This window comes from Salvia hispanica, chromosome 2 (assembly GCF_029641045.1).
Source record: "Salvia hispanica isolate PSC_SH4W2 chromosome 2, Shi_PSC_v1, whole genome shotgun sequence".
Lineage (NCBI taxonomy): Eukaryota > Viridiplantae > Streptophyta > Magnoliopsida > Lamiales > Lamiaceae > Salvia > Salvia hispanica.
In genome coordinates, this window is record NC_142693.1 from 61546112 (window position 1) to 61562018 (window position 15907).

The window sequence follows — 15907 nt, forward strand, 5'->3', positions numbered from 1 at the left end:
TGACGCAAGAGATTGAGCGTTCAACCACCACTTGTCGTGACGCGAGTCGCCGAGGGATCGCATTTGGGCCAGCCGCACACCTAGGCGAACGGGAGGCCAGTATCCACTCCCCGAGATGAAAAAAATAGTTGTATATTTTAATGAGGAGAGAGAAGGTTATTTTCAAAATTGGAAATTAATCATCTTGATTGGGACAAACAAAAAAGGAAATGTGATCATCTTAAATGGGACGAGAGGAGTATGAATTTGATTTACGTTCCTTGGTACCACCGGCTCCAACATTGAAATAAACATTCTCAACCACTGGCATCTTTATCAGAGTGTTCAATAGTCGTTGCTATGATATGTTTTATTATCTTGCTGACGATATTTATCCAAAATGATAAACATTTGCAACGACCATTTCGTGTCTAGCTGAGCACAAAAGAGACCATTTTGCCCAAAAACAAAACTCCACGCAGAACGTGAAACATGCATACAACATTCTCCAAGCACGGATCATGATTATGAAGGGTTCGGACCAATTTGTTCTTCTCTGCCCACTCACTTATCAAAGTGTTAAACTTCTACTAAGTTTATGTTCTTCATTTAACCGTTAACCTCATCTTTAAGAATATCTTTCTCACTTGCACCATTCCTCCGAATAAAGTAAATTTAAAGACCCATTATATTTGAGAAAAACAAAAATAAGATTATTCACTTGTCCATTTGTGACCGCCGGTGAGTAACAAAACCGCAGATTATGTGAAGAGCAAAAAAACACTAAACTATATTTATACAAGTTTAGTACTAACAAAATTACTAATATGTCAATAAATATGAGAGGTCTTCAACATTTTACTAACATGCTACAAAAGACGAGTAGGAAACTATGCACACATAAATTAGTGGGCATAAGTCTACCAGTCCATCACAGATGCGCCATGAACAACATCAATATTCTTCGCGTGTAGCGCCCATTTGTTGCGTTCCTGGACCCAAAAATATCAAAGATGTGAGGTGAAGAAACGAGGAAATAAAGGGGGAAAATAAACAGAAGCAAAACAGCAGCACCTCGGCCGAGAGAGAAGGGGAGACTTTAGCTAGCGCAGCCTCAAAATCTGCATTTGTGATGGTCATGCTACCCCCACAGGACAATGCCGGTCGATCAATGGCAAACTTAATAGCTTCTGTCATCTGTAGATTTAAGAAAATTTACCGCTTATCAGTATTTCCCTCTTACTACATCTGAGATAAATCGTTGCCAAGACATTATATTGATGTAGAACTAAATAGACAACATGAATTATCACATTTTTCAGAACAATCTCACTGTCGACTTTGACCGACTGGTCAACATTTACATTGATAGTTCATGATAGAATTAACAAAATACCCATAGTATGGAGTATATTTGAAATTTTACCAAATAAAAGATGTGCAATGTTCTCTTTTATATTTTTAATTGCTAAACCAGAACAATAACAATTTCTGTCATTCAAAAGGAGTTGACAAGAATGACACTTACCAATGCATACAGATCAGAGCCACTGAAATTTTCACATGCGGAGTCTTTTCCTAGAGCCATCAGATCCACTTCTGCATCTATTGGCTTGTTTTGAGCAAGAATCTTCAATATCTCTCCTCTTTCTTCTGGAGTAGGTAGAGGAGCATACAAAATCCTGCCAAAATCTTCTTTGATAAACGGGACGCGCTCCAGAATCTCTAGCCTGCAATATGTAAGCAAGGTAAGAGATGCCAAATAAGGGCCCATGTCATGAGGATAAACTCTATGAGCAAAATATTTCTGCCTTCGAAACCATGAAGCATCCCGTACCTACTTGACGTAGCAATCACGTAAACATGCGATTCTTTTTTTAAATCACTGATTTGGGCCCATATCTGCAATAGAAGATATTATCATCCATATAAGCTAAATAGCTAAGTAATAAATAAATAAATTGCAAAGTTGCATTTTACGGACCGCTCTATATTCCCACGACTTCCATATATATTCGTCCTCCTCGAGATCTTCATCTGTGAAATCATCTCGGGATAACACGTCCACCTTATAGAGAAAAGGATGTTGGTGATAAGAGATCAAAATCATTCAATGAACACCGAGACATACATAGCATTTGAGTTGAGCATGTTTTAGCTGATATATTTGGAAAAGGAAGGAAACGAGAGGACACCGTGTTTAAGACCTGTAAAACACTAGTGCTGGAGATAAAGAACAAAAAGACCAGAGATAATTAACAATTTAAGGAATGTTAGAACTTTGTATCAACAACTAAGGAAATCTAAGTGAACATCTCATTTTTTGGGAATGGCTTGATGTCTCTTTTTTCTTGTTCAAATACAAAGAAAACCACAAAGCCTTTATGTATCCACTCCCACTATATGTGAGTCGTGTTCCTTTTTTGGCCGTCCTACTAAAAGTGAGTCATTTCCTTCTTTTAGTAAAGAGAAAACATTTAGTCTCTCGTACTTTATTCCATCTCCTACTTTATTATCTCCACTTATCTACTATATTATCTCTAATACTTTATTCTTTTTACTCATAACTCACTAAACATCATTTTCTTAGATCTCATGCCCAAAAGAAATGTTTCACTTATAGTGGTACGGAGGGAGTACTAATAATTTTCTGCTTGTAATAAGTGGATAATGGAGATAAGTACAAGCAATACTTGCGCTAAAAAGTTACCTTAGGGTCGAAATTTGGACTACAGTTAAGAATGACCATTAGGAATAACACCATTATCGATAAGATTGAAACAAAGTAAAACAGAAGTACCTCATCAAAGAAAACTATACATGGAGGGTGAGTTTTTGCACATTTGAAAATATTATCCACCATCAACTGCCTCCACTCAAACTTTGACAGTTCATTGCCCTGTATGGAGAATCAGAATAACACAATAAGGAATCGATGATCAATAATGAATAAAAACAATATCAAATGTTACCAAAGAGAGAGCACCTTGATATGCATTAAATTTGCTCCTGCTTCTTTAGCCAAAGCATCAACAATCAATGTCTTTCCACAACCCGAAGGACCATAAAGAAAGAAGGAGGTTGGAAAGTTCTTCAACCCACTTTCCCAAAGAGACTATAAAAGATAAGGTTATTTAGAAAATGCTAAGCTCCAAGAGTTGAGCAAGAAAAAGGATAATTGGTAAATCTTATCTCACCAAGCTTTTATTCTCTATGATTTTCAGCTGACTAGTCAAAAGATATATGAAGTAATATTGTGCAAATTTGGCAGAAGAGCAAAAATATGATACAGGTAGACTTGATAATGCAAGCATGTAAAAACTTGAGATGCCAATTGCTAAAAGAGACAATCTACTAGCAATAAAGGAAAGGAAACAACCTTATGAAGTTAAGCAACTATATATGCTTAACTATATGATGGTAATGCTCACAGTAATTGAAGGCCTTGAAATATAGAATAGCTCTACACAAAGGAAAGGGAGCTACCTCATAAACTTGTGGAAACTTTATAAGCTTAATTATGCGACGTTCCAGTTCTAATTTCAACAATTGAAGGCCTCCAACATCATCCCAGTTTGTATATGGCGTGGTGGAAAATTCTTCCATTTCAGCAGATGGCCAAACGGCCCAAACCGTCTCAATAGCTTGCTGCCATAAGTTTGTTTTCAATTAAGCCAGATTGTGAAAGGTATGAAGTTTTAACTAATTTTAGGTTCCATCATAATGTATATAGGATAGCTAATATATAAAGTTCAGGGGTGCGTTATATTGCTAACTATTTAAGTTGTTAACTCCGCTAACTCATCAATGCAGTGTATTAAAAATATCAACACGGTGACATTAAAATATCAACACATTATATTGAAGTTCAACAAGATTATGTGTTGACATTTTTAATACATTGCGTTGATGAGTTAGCAAGTTAGCAACTTAAGAAAGGTAGCAATTGATCACACCCCATAAAGTTCATATGTATTTCCATGGATATGCCAAAACTTAACCAGAACAAATGATCTAGTTTCAGGGGGGATTTGGAAATTTGGAGAGATACATAATGAAAAGAAAGTTGCTAGATAAGGCAATGTTAATTGGACAAGATGAAACCCTATGTTAATTTAACAAAACATTATGACACCTAAAAGCATTAAACCATGCACAATCCAACTAATTAACGCAATGTGATAAGCTAAAGAAGTTAGGGTGTAACAGATCACTGACCAACAAGCCTAGACAAGATTGGCTATCTAGTTGCCATCACAATTCAATAGATCCTTCTCATATTTTTACATTAGTCTTGTTAAGTAACACAAATGAGGTATAGTTTTAGGGGGGAAATCTCTTTTTAGGATACCAAAATAAGAAACAAAAAGTGGGAAATTATAAATTAATCAAATATCAATACTGATAGAATAAATGTGGAGAAGATGGATAATTGGCTACAGGAAATAAGGAACACAACAAAACCACTGAACAAAGAAGAAAAAGACTCTAAATAGCACTACCTCCGTCACACGTTACTTGAGTCATTTCTTTTGGACACGAGGTTTAAGAAAGTTGTGTTTAATGGTTAAGTACAAGAGAAATAAAGTCTGAGAGAATAAATAGGAGAAAAAAAAGTAGGGGAAAGAATAGAGTAAAAGAGATTAAATGTGTTATTTTTTGCCATTAATGGAAAATGACTCAAGCAATATGGGACAACCTGAAATGGAAAAGACTCAAGTAACATGGGACAGGGGGAGTATAATATAAATTATTAGAAAATGATTACAAGATAATGCCTTCAGAAAGGCCACACCTCCAAGGAGGGCAACACACAACTTGCTCCAGCAAAACTCTTCTATAGTCTAAATATCTGAGAGGCTTTAAACTGAGAAACATACTCTACTAAGACTCCTACTTGAAACAAAATTCTTAAAAACTAAAGACTCCTAAACCTACTCAAATTAAGAAAGGATAATTAACAAACTAAAAGACAAATTTGAAAAAAAGTATATAGAGGAGGCATGAATACAGTGTGTATCGAATACTCAATTTTTTTGCCAAATTGTAGGGAGTAAAAGAATAGGATTACATGAATACTTTCCCGGTCCAATCCGACTTGCTCCAATTCTTCATCTGAAAATGGTTTACCATAAGCTTCAAATCCATCTTTAAATCCCTTTATGTGAGCTCTCATGTGAATGGCACAATTAAAAGAAATCATACGAGCCTTATTTACTAGTTCTACCAAATCTCCTGCTACAAAACCCTGAGTCAACCTAGCTAACTCCTTCAAATCAAAATCAACATCGACCTTATATTTACTTGTTAGAACTGATAGTATGTCATGCCGTTGATCATTTTTTGGAACATCTAAAAGAAATTCACGATCAAACCGCTGCCTTAAAGCAAGGTCAAGAGCGTCAGGTCTATTGGTTGCTCCAATCGTCAGCACATAGCCACCAGGTCCACTATTAGATCTTTTCATGCAAGCCATCAACTGTTTTGCTGGGCACTGCCACAAACTTTCCGTTTCTGAAGTCAATGCATCAATTTCATCAATGAACACAATAGATGGTGCATTGTTGTATGCTCTGGAGAACAACTCTAGGATACCTGAACATGGTTCAAAAAAGTCAAATGGGAAAGAAATGGAAACAAAGTGAATTATACAAAAATCTAGAGATTAGGCTGTAGAGAAGTAAGAAAGCTTAGTGACACAGTGGTTTAGCGAGCGAAACTGAAGTGAATCAGAGGAAGCCTCTTATAACAAAAATGAACAAGTAGAAAAGTTAACCTAAGTTAAGCATTAGTTGATTCACTGGATTAATTGCACTCATGTGATTTCCGATATGGTGAGCACAGCAGTATATAAGAGAGTGAAACCAACTGAGCTGTATTTAATTGCAAACAATTCTACAAACATTCAATTTTGCAAACAGGTATCCCAATCACATACAGAAGAACCAAGAGTAGTATATAACCCACACATCCATATACGCCAATTTTCAAACAAATAAGACTCCATAAGCAATAAGTCAAGAACACATGTATAAAACTGGCAGTAACGTATTTCTTAGGACACGTGAATGAAAACACATCACACCTTTGCACAGAGAAGTCAAACATTGCAGTCCCTCTAAATAACTGCATGCAATAGACACCAGCATTCCCTCTTAATAAACTGCATTCAAATGGCCATTTGTGTTCCAACAAAAGCATTAAACAGTTTGCAAACAGAGGCCAAATTATGCAGTTCCTCCAAATAAATTGCATTTGATAGACAGCAGCATTCCGCCAAACACATCACACAACTTACATAATTATGTCATACAATGAAACCGTAAATAATCCGCATTCAATAAAAATTCATATTCCAACAACAACATTACAGAAAATGCGCAATTAAGTTGCACAATGCAGCAAACATGGCATAAATCGCGATACCTGACACTCCAGACTTCAACGCAACAGCAGATGTTTCATAGAACGGAACTCGGGCCTCATTGCCAATGGCTCGAGCCAACATGGTTTTCCCACAGCCCGGTGGCCCATGTAACAGAATTGCTGTTGAAGGCTTGCCTCCGATGAGATGCAGTAGCTTCAACTGGTGCATCGGCGCAATCACGTCTCTTGTCAAATCCTCCAATATATAATACCTCCCACCAATGTCACTAAACATTGGCCACTTATCCTCATTCTTCTTCACCTCTCTCATGTTAATCCCTAATTTATTTCCTTGCACGAAACCCTCAATTATAGCCATATTATCCCCATTCGCATCCGTATCCCACCCATCACCACCATATCTATGACTCCTAGCAGAATCAAGTTCCCAACCGTTAGAATCAGAATAACTAGCTGGAGCAGAAGCCTTAGCTACCTCAATTTGCCGATTCGCATTCTGAGTCTCGTCAAATTTTGGCCTTTTCGCTGCTGGCTCGTCCCCGGCGCTCGCTCTCCTGCACGAGAGCGGAGATATTTTCGCGACGCGTTCGATTAGGAGGTTGCGATTGGAGCGGGAGAATGTGAGAGGGAAGGTGGAGCAGATGAGGTGCACGATTTGCGCGTCGGTTAGGTTTTTGGCTCCGGCGGCGGCGGGCTCGATGAGACAGCGCAGAGTTTGGTCATGACATTCAAGGAGAGACCTGGCGATGCGGTCGCTTAATCCGTCCATGCTCAATTTTCCGCCGGAAACAGGAGTTTCCCGGTGACAGGAGGAGGCCATGTTTAGGTCACTGCAGTGTGTGATAAATTTAGCGAAGCGCGCTAATATTGTTCAATATTTGAATAGTTGCAAGTGGATCCTTACCGCTGTATATGTATTCGAGATCAATTTTTCTACTTTATTCTACTATTAAGTAAAAATGGAGATTTTTCAACTCTAAATAAATCGAATATTGATTCACTAAAAATAGTTTTATTTCTATCATTTTGATTAGTTCACGAATATTATTTATTTTAGATACTGGTCTCCAAAAGTTTTGGACCAAAACTACAAAATTTTGGATAAATTTTGATATTTTTCACAAACTTTAAAATTGGCATGCAGTATCTCAAATTATACGTTCCGTTTGCGTAGCTTTTATGATATTTTAAAGAGTTATGTTTTCTAGAGTCATAGAAAAGGTTGTGTTTGCTTGAGCAACATTTGGTTGCAGAACTTAAACATGACATTTTCTTATGATACCCAATTGTGTAAATAGTAGCGATAATTAGGATGATTGTCAAAAAAAAAAAAAAATTAGGTCAAATTCTGATCAATCTCACAATTTAAAAAAAAAAAATTGCTCATGACAAAAAATACATCAATCTACGTCTAAATTTATCGATATAATGCATACATATGCATAATTATAGATATAACTAACTAAGTGAATTGAATGATATCATTATAAATAATTTCCACCAAATCATAGACTATAGGGCAATAGTGAATAATGTCAAAGTATGACAAGGGTGTGGGTGTGGCACACGAGTCCCAGAGCTCTTAGAGCATCCGCAATGGTACTTAGGCCAGCCATAGGCCAGTCATTCTCTCCCCTGCCACGTCAGCAACACTAAAAAATCCACCTGCCACATCAGATTTAGGCCAGCCATAAGCCAGCCGCAATAAAAACAATTCAAAATATACTACATTTACGGAATTAAAATTACGATTAAAATACGGAATTAAATTTACGACACATATACGGGAAAATTCATTAATTGCATTTAAAAAAGTTACATAGATAAAAAAAAATTACATGCATAATAAAGAAAAAAAACTATCGCCGTGCAATCCTCCGTGCCCACAACTCTTCAATTATATCCTTTTGGAGTTGAATATGAGCATCCACTTGGCGCATGTTGGCAAATTCCTGAAGGCGGCCAGCTTCATCGAGAGGTACCCCACGTCGTACACTAGGGGTGGCCGTTCCGTGGCTTGGACCGGCTTCATCGTCACTGACCCAACTAGTCAGTTGTACGCCTTCGTCTTCGACGATCATGTTGTGCAGGATAATGCAGGCGTACATTATCTGGGAAACGCATCCGACATCCCACAAATGCGTTGGACCCTTAATTGCCGCCCATCGAGACTGGAGCACACCAAATGCGCGCTCCACGTCCTTGCGCGCCGACTCCTGTCGTTGCGCAAAGTAGGCCTTCTTTTCATCACTTGTTTGTCAGATCGTCTTCACAAAGACCGGCCACCGAGGGTATATCCCATCCGCCAAGTAGTAGCCCATATCATGCCGGTTGCCGTTGGCCACAAAAGAGACGGCTGGACCGACGCCCTGGCACTTCTCGTTGAAGAGGGGAGACGAGTTCAGGACGTTGAGGTCGTTGTTCGACTCGGCTACCCCAAAATACGCATGCTAGATCCACAGCCGGTAATCAGCTACGGCCTCGAGGATTATCGTGGGGTTCTTTGACTTGTAGCCGGTCGTGTAGGCCCCATTCCAGGCAGTCAGACAGTTCTTCCACTCCCAATGCATACAATCTATGCTGCCTAACATCCCGGGGAACCCATGCTTCTCCCCGTGCATCTGCATCAAATTCTGACAATCTCGGGAGTAGGGCTTCGAAGGTACTGCTCACCGAAAATGCTGATCACGCCCCTACAGAACTCCTTCAGACATTTCAGGGCGGACGACTCACCGATGTGGAGGTACTCATCCCACATGTCTGCCGCGCCTCCGTAGGCCAACTGCCTGATTGCCGCCGTGCACTTTTGAATAGGGGTGTGGCCGGGTCTGCCAGCCGCATCGTGCCTGAAGCGGAAACACAGATATCGACGCTCTAATGCGCCAACGATGTGCATAAACAACTCCCTGCGCATTCTAAAACGCCGCCGGAACATGTTGGCGGGAAACCGCGGGTTCTCTGAAAAGTAGTCGTCGTACAGCCGCTGATATCCAGCTACGTGATCCCGATCAATCACTGGTCGATGGTGGACAACTCGTGGAGGGCGAGGTATCGCCTGCTGTTCCACCATACGCATGTACCGCTCCATCCCGCGGTTCATGTAGGCATCCATAGCCTCGTTCATCCTCCGTTCGTACTCCTCAGGATCCCCACCACTACCACCACTACCACCCGCGTTACTCATCGCTCGATGATGCTCTTGTACAGAAAGTTAGAGAAAGAGAAAACTCGTTAAAACAAGTGGTGCAAATGAAAATGAAACGAAAATCGCGTTTATATAGGTTTTAAAAAAAAAAAAAATCAAAAATCGGCGCTGGCCGATCGGGCCGCCACAATGGCGGCTAGCCGATCGGCCAGCCCACGCCGATCCACTCGCCGATTTTGTCCTCGCCGATTGCAATGGTTCGGCTAGCCGATCGGCTAGCGCGACGAATCGCCTAGCCGGTCGCTAGCCGACCATTGCGGATGCTCTTAATAACAATTCACAAGGTTTCTTAAAGGAGGCCTTTTTCTTAAGATTGCAAATATAGATAGAAGGCATAGGGTGATTAAGCCCTTTAGTCTTTTTTGGCTAAATAAAGGAAAACACATGACGATGAATGCATGTTCTAAGAGAACGCATAGAACGAATGCGTGTTCTAAAACGCATTTGTCCGTCCTATGCGTTCTAAGAACACGCATTCATCATATGCGTTTTCCTCTATTTAGCCAAAGAAGACTAAACGGCTTAATCACTCTTTGGACAAACCACAAAGCAATTAAACAATATTTATACAGGTTCCGTACTGACAATATTACAAAGATGTTTGACGGATATGAGATTTAGATGCAAAATTTTAAGATGTTATAACATGTTACAAAAGATGAGTGGAAACTCACATCATCCACACAAAAAATAAGTTAACATAAGTCTACCAGTCCACCACAGATACGCCACGAACAACATCAATCTTCTCTGCATGTAGCGTCCATTTCTCGAGCTTCTGGACCCAAAAACAACAAGACATGAGGCGAAGAAACGGGCAAATAAAGGAGAATAAAAACATAGTAGGAAACCGGCAGCACCTTGGCCGAGAGAGAAGGGGAAACTTTAGCTAATGCAGCCTTGAAATCTGCATCTGTGATAGCCATGTCACCCCCACAGGACAATGATGGCCGATCAATGGCGAACTTAGAAGCTTCTGTCACCCCCACAGGAAAATTTGCCGCTTATCAGTATTTCCCTTTTACTACATCTGAGAGAAATCGTTGCCAGAACACTGATTTTGGACTATATAGTCATATATATCATGACTTGAATTGTCGATTTCGACCAATTTATACTCAAAACAAAGATGAAGATTTTTACAGACTTCTAGTATGCGATGACTCTTACAGGTGGAAATTTGATGTGAACATACATATATCAAAGTAATTTTTTCAATGCCACATAAGAGAGAGAAAGAGAGAATAAAGTTGTAGTATTTGATTTGCTTAACCAATGCAGCTATCATAGTTAAACCAGAACAACAACAGTTTTCATCATTTATAAGGAGTGGACAAGAATAGACTCACCAATGCAAATAGATCAGAGCCACTGAAATTTTCACAAGCGACATCTTCTCCAAGAGCCATCAGATCCACTCTGGCATCTATTGGCTTGTCTCCAGCAAGAGCTTTCAATATCTCTCCTCTTTCTTCTGGAGTAGGAAGAGGAGCATACAGCACCCTACCAAAAACTTCTTTGATGAGCGGCATACGATCCACAATCTCTAGCCTGCCAATATGTCAAAAAAGTAAGAGATGAAAATAAGGGCACATGATACGACAAAGATAAATATTTTTGCCTTTTGAACCATGAAGCATCACGCACCGACTTGTTTTAGCAATCACGTAAACATGAGATTCGCTTTGTACATTACGGAGCTGGTTCCGTAGCTGCAATAGAAGATATTATCGTCCTTATTAGCTAAATATGTAAATATGATGAGTAATAGATACATTAATATCAAAGGCAACATATGCAAAGTGCCATTTATGTACCTCTGCATATTCTTCTGACAACCATTCATCTTCGTCCTTCTCTAGATCTTTATCTGTGAAATATATGTCCAACTGATAGAAATGGACGTTTCATAAGAGATATAAACCATTCAATGAACAGCAAGACGTACATAACATTTCAGTTGAGCATGCTTCAGCAAATTTATTTGCAGAAAGAAAGGAACCCTAAGTTAACATTTCATTTCTTGAGGAGAGCTTGATGTTTCTCTTAACTTGTTCAAAAACAAAACAAACCACAAAGCCTTTATGGATACTATCTCTCTATTGTGTTAGGTTGATTACATGTCATTTATAATATATTTCTTTACAAGGCAGTTGAGCATTCTGCTTTTCCCCTTCCCTTATTAGATAGTGTTAATAATTCATAGCTTGTTATAAGTGAATAATGGAGACATTTAAGCTGCATTTGTAAAATTTATATGTTTGGGTTAGAAAGTTACTGTAAAATTTAAGAATAGCCCTCAGGAACAATACCATTATCACCAAGATTGGAACGAAGTAAAAAGAAAGTACCTCATCAAAGAACACTATACATGGAGGGTGAGTTTTTGCACATTTGAAAATATTTTCCACCATCAACTTGTTCCAGGAAAACTTTGAAATTTCAGTGCCCTATATGGAGAATTTAAGTAACACAATAAGAATAAATGATCAATTAAGGTTACCAACTCTATTCAGATCAAATATGTAACAAAAGAGAGAACCTTGATGTGCATGAAATGCGCTCCTGCTTCTTTAGCCAAAGCCTGGACAATCAATGTCTTTCCACAACCCGGAGGACCATAAAGGAAAAAAGAGTTCGGCAAGTTCTTCACCCCGATTTCCCCAAGAGACTAAAAAAGATAGCTTATTTAGGAAATGCAAAGCTCCGAGAATTGAAAAAAAAAAAAAAAAAAGAAAAAGATAATTGGGAGATCTTATGTAACCAAGCTTTTATTCTCAACAATTTTTAGCTGGCTAGTCACAAGATATATGATGTAAAATTGTGCAAATTTGACAGGAGGGCAAACATAAGATACAACAATACTTGACAATACAAATATGTAAAAACTTGACATATCAAATTGCTAAATGAGACGACCAAAAATCAATAAATTAGGAAAGGGAACTACTCTATGTAGTTAAGAAACCATATTTATGCCCTTAACAATATGATGGTAATTTTGACAATAATTGTAGGCTTCCAAATTTAAATCAGCTCAACAAAAAGGCAAGGGAACTACCGTATAAACTTTTGGAAACTTTATACGCTTAACTATGCGACGTTCAAGTTCCAACTTCAACAATTGAAGGCCTCCAACATCATCCCAGTTTGTAGATGGTGTAGTGGAAAAATCTTCCATTTTAGCAGAAGGCCGAACCGTCCCAAAAGCATCCTGTCATAAGGTTGTTTTCGATATTATTAAGCAAGATGGTGAAAGTAAAGAAGTTTTAATTAATTTCTTCCGTCAGCGTATAATACATAACATAAACTAATGTACAAAGGTCATATTTGTTTCCATTGATATGCTAAAACTTAACCAGAACAAAAGATCTAGTTTCAGAGGCAATTTCAAATAGGAGAAATGCAAGAGCAATAACTCGCCACTAGACATCATTTTATACAATATAATAATGTTTCTTAGTGACTTAACCGCTTAAGCCGCTGATTACAGTTTTGTTGTCCATAGAACCAGGAACCAGCTTGGTTGAACCGATATGCCAGTTCCAATTTAACAGTGGGACCGTGGAACGGATATGCCTGTTCCAATTTAACAGTGGGATGCTGGTTTTGGACTCGGTGGTCCAATTAAAACCTATGATCCCTAGAATTGGCTATCTAGTTGTCATCATACATCAATAGTTCTTTCTCTTATTAATACACTACTTTACTCAAGTAACAAAAAAGAAAAGGGGATAAATGGTCTGTGCTTATAGTTTTTTATATAAAAAAGAAAAAGAAAAAATTCTTTGTAGGATACAAATATAAGAAAAAAAACAGAGGGACAAGTACACATTAATCTAGTATCAATGCTCAATTCCATTTTTACCAACTTTAGAGAGTAAAAGAATAGATTACCAGAACATCGCACATGGTTAATGTGAGTTCCTCCAATTCTTCATCTGAAAATGGCGTTTCATACAATTCAACCCCATCGTTAAAACTATTTTCGTAAGATCTCTGGTTAATGACTCTATTTAGAGCAAACATACGAGCCGTATTTACTAGTTTTACCAAATCTCCTGCTACAAAACCTTGAGTACACCCAACTAACTCCTCAAAACCAAAATCTTTTTCGACCTTATAATTACTTGTTAGAACTGATAGTATGTCACGTCGCTCATCTTTTCCCGGAACATCTAAAAAAAATTCACGATCAAACCGCTGCCTTAAGGAAAGGTCTAGAGCATTAGGCTTATTGGTTGCTCCAATTGTCAGCACATAGCTGTCAGGTCGACTATTAGATCTTTCAGAATCAGAACCGTCATTCACAGGTGCGTTCATGCAAGCAATCAACTGTCTTACTGGGCACTGCGACAAACTTTCCGTTTCTGAAGTCAATGCATCAATTTCATCAATGAACACAATAGATGGTGCGTTCTTGTATGCGCTAAGGAACAACTCTAGGATACCTGAACATGGTTCAACAAAAAGTCAAATGGGAAAGAATGCAAACAAAGTATGATGGTTGAGGATTAATTCATTTAAGTAAAATCCTTAAAAACGTTAATTATACACAAAGCTTAATGACACAGTGATTTGGCAAGGAAGCCTCTTTAGATAATAATCATATAGAAAATTTAGCCTATGTTAAATATTCAGTTGATTCTTTGAAATTACTAGCACTCATGTGATTTCTCATAGGTTCAGCAATGCATAAAAGAGTGATACCAACTGAGTTGTGCTTGGCTGCATACAATTCTACATACATTCACAATTCCGAAAAGGTAGCCCAATCACATACAGAAAAAAAAAATACTCCAGCATATATATAACCCACACGGTCATATAACCCGCATTCAGTGGCCACGAGGATTCCAACAAACACAAAACACAATTGGCACAATCACGTCATGTGATGCAATTGCAGTCCATCTAAATAAGCTGCATTCAATGGTCATTCGCATTCCAACAAAAGCATTACATACTTCAAAAATATATGTCAGATGATGCAGTCCCTCCAAATAAATTGCATTTTGAGACACCCGCCAAACACATCAACAAATTGCGTGATTATGTCGCTTGGCATGATGCAACCTTAAATAATCTGCATTCAGTAGCCATTAGGATCCCAAAAAGTACATCATACAATTTGCAGAATCAAGTCATACTTTGCAATTAAAATCCCCATAAATAGACCGCATCCAATAGCCATTCGTATTCCAACAACATTACACAATACAAACAATTAAGTTGCACAACACAGCAATCTTTGCATAAAACGCAGTACCTGAAACTCCAGACTTTAACGCAGCAGCAGATGTTTCATAAAACGGCATTCGGGCCTCATTTCCAATGGCTCGAGCCAACATGGTTTTCCCACAGCCCGGTGGCCCATGCAACAGAATTGCGGTCGTAGGTTTGCCTACAAAGTAATGCCGTAATTTTAACTGGCGCATCGGCACAATCACAGCGTTTTTCAGATCCTCCAACATCTCCGACCCAAGACAGCACTCACCACCTATATCACAAAACATTGGCCACTTATCCTCATTACTAGCGCCTAACTCATTTCCTTGCCGTAAATCCCCAATCATTTCCACAATACACATACACCCATTCGCATCCCTCCTAGCAGAGCAGAGTTCCCTACCGTTAGAATCTGAACTACTAGCTGAAGTGGAAGCCCTAGCTCCCTCAATTTGCCTATTAACATTCTGACCGTCGTCAATTTTCGGACGTTTCGCTTCTGGCTCGTCCGCGGCGCTCCCTATCCTGCACGAGAGCGGAGAGATTTTGGCGACGCGTTCGATTAGGAGGTTGCGGTTGCAGCGGGAGAATTTCACATCAGGGAAGCCGGAGCAGATGAGATTCACGATATTCGCGTCGCTGAGGTTTTTGGCTCCGGCGGCGGCGGTCTGGATGATATCTCGCATAGGTTGGTCTTCACATTCAAGGAGAGTCTTGAGGACGCGTCCGCTTGATCCGGCCATGCTCGATTCATCGCCGGAAAGAGGAGTTTTCCGGTGGCTGGAGGGCATGTTTAGGTCACTCAAGCTGCAGTGTTCGATCAATTTTTATCGAAGTAGCGAAGTTTAAAATTTTAAAATAAATATGAGTATAAAATAGTACTCCGGTTTGTGTTAAACGCTACACAACAATATTACAAACACTACACAACAATTTATAGATTGCATTGCTGTATAGTGTGTAGGATATTGATGGACAAGAAATATTATTGTATAAAGACCAGCAAATTACTGACTGTCTTTTTCAAAAAAATTTTTTTGCCACGTGACCGCTTATTATTCATCACGTGTACAGGAATGATGATATGATGTTATTTGAAGGGGTGGT

General features: G+C 38.8%; 2 protein-coding genes across 7 annotated transcripts; both read right to left on the reverse strand.

Annotated features, from left to right (window-relative positions):
- Positions 1–665: 665 nt before the first annotated feature.
- LOC125204998 (cell division control protein 48 homolog C-like) lies at positions 666–7229 on the reverse strand. 4 transcript variants are annotated; one of them, XM_048103803.2, is made up of 11 exons: positions 6406–7229; positions 5284–5574; positions 5051–5094; positions 3466–3627; positions 2966–3094; positions 2780–2878; positions 1964–2047; positions 1817–1881; positions 1508–1709; positions 1054–1176; positions 666–971 (listed from the first exon to the last, which is right to left on the reverse strand). In XM_048103803.2, the coding sequence occupies exons 1-11, from the start codon at positions 7184–7186 to the stop codon at positions 900–902; spliced, it is 2052 nt and encodes a 683-aa protein (XP_047959760.1). In that variant the 5' UTR covers positions 7187–7229; the 3' UTR covers positions 666–899. The 4 variants fall into 4 exon arrangements, with proteins under 4 accessions (XP_047959760.1, XP_047959766.1, XP_047959751.1 ...); XM_048103809.2 differs by having other exon boundaries at positions 5051–5574; positions 6406–6776; positions 6842–6999; XM_048103794.2 differs by having other exon boundaries at positions 5051–5493.
- Positions 7230–10118: 2889 nt separating this feature from the next.
- Positions 10119–15642, reverse strand: LOC125201720 (cell division control protein 48 homolog C-like). 3 transcript variants are annotated; one of them, XM_048099946.2, is made up of 10 exons: positions 14841–15642; positions 13469–14022; positions 12633–12785; positions 12114–12242; positions 11923–12021; positions 11389–11460; positions 11219–11283; positions 10921–11122; positions 10432–10547; positions 10119–10349 (listed from the first exon to the last, which is right to left on the reverse strand). In XM_048099946.2, the coding sequence occupies exons 1-9, from the start codon at positions 15589–15591 to the stop codon at positions 10461–10463; spliced, it is 2112 nt and encodes a 703-aa protein (XP_047955903.1). In that variant the 5' UTR covers positions 15592–15642; the 3' UTR covers positions 10119–10349; positions 10432–10460. The 3 variants fall into 3 exon arrangements, with proteins under 3 accessions (XP_047955903.1, XP_088921767.1, XP_047955905.1); XM_089065641.1 differs by having other exon boundaries at positions 10432–10550; positions 10917–11122; XM_048099948.2 differs by lacking the exon at positions 10119–10349 and having other exon boundaries at positions 10471–10601.
- Positions 15643–15907: the final 265 nt, after the last annotated feature.

Coding starts and splice junctions, on each gene's coding strand:
- LOC125201720 (XM_089065641.1), bottom strand. CDS start 15,591: ATGCCCTCCAGCCACCGGAAAACTCCTCTTTCCGGCGATGAATCGAGC. Junction 12,022..12,113: donor CGCATTTCATGCACATCAAG/GTTCTCTCTTTT, acceptor TTCTCCATATAG/GGCACTGAAATTTCAAAGTT. Junction 11,123..11,218: donor GTGATTGCTAAAACAAGTCG/GTGCGTGATGCT, acceptor ACATATTGGCAG/GCTAGAGATTGTGGATCGTA.
- LOC125204998 (XM_048103779.2), bottom strand. CDS start 7,186: ATGGCCTCCTCCTGTCACCGGGAAACTCCTGTTTCCGGCGGAAAATTG. Junction 3,628..5,050: donor TGGACCGGGAAAGTATTCAT/GTAATCCTATTC, acceptor AACTTATGGCAG/CAAGCTATTGAGACGGTTTG. Junction 1,882..1,963: donor AGTCGTGGGAATATAGAGCG/GTCCGTAAAATG, acceptor CTTCTATTGCAG/ATATGGGCCCAAATCAGTGA.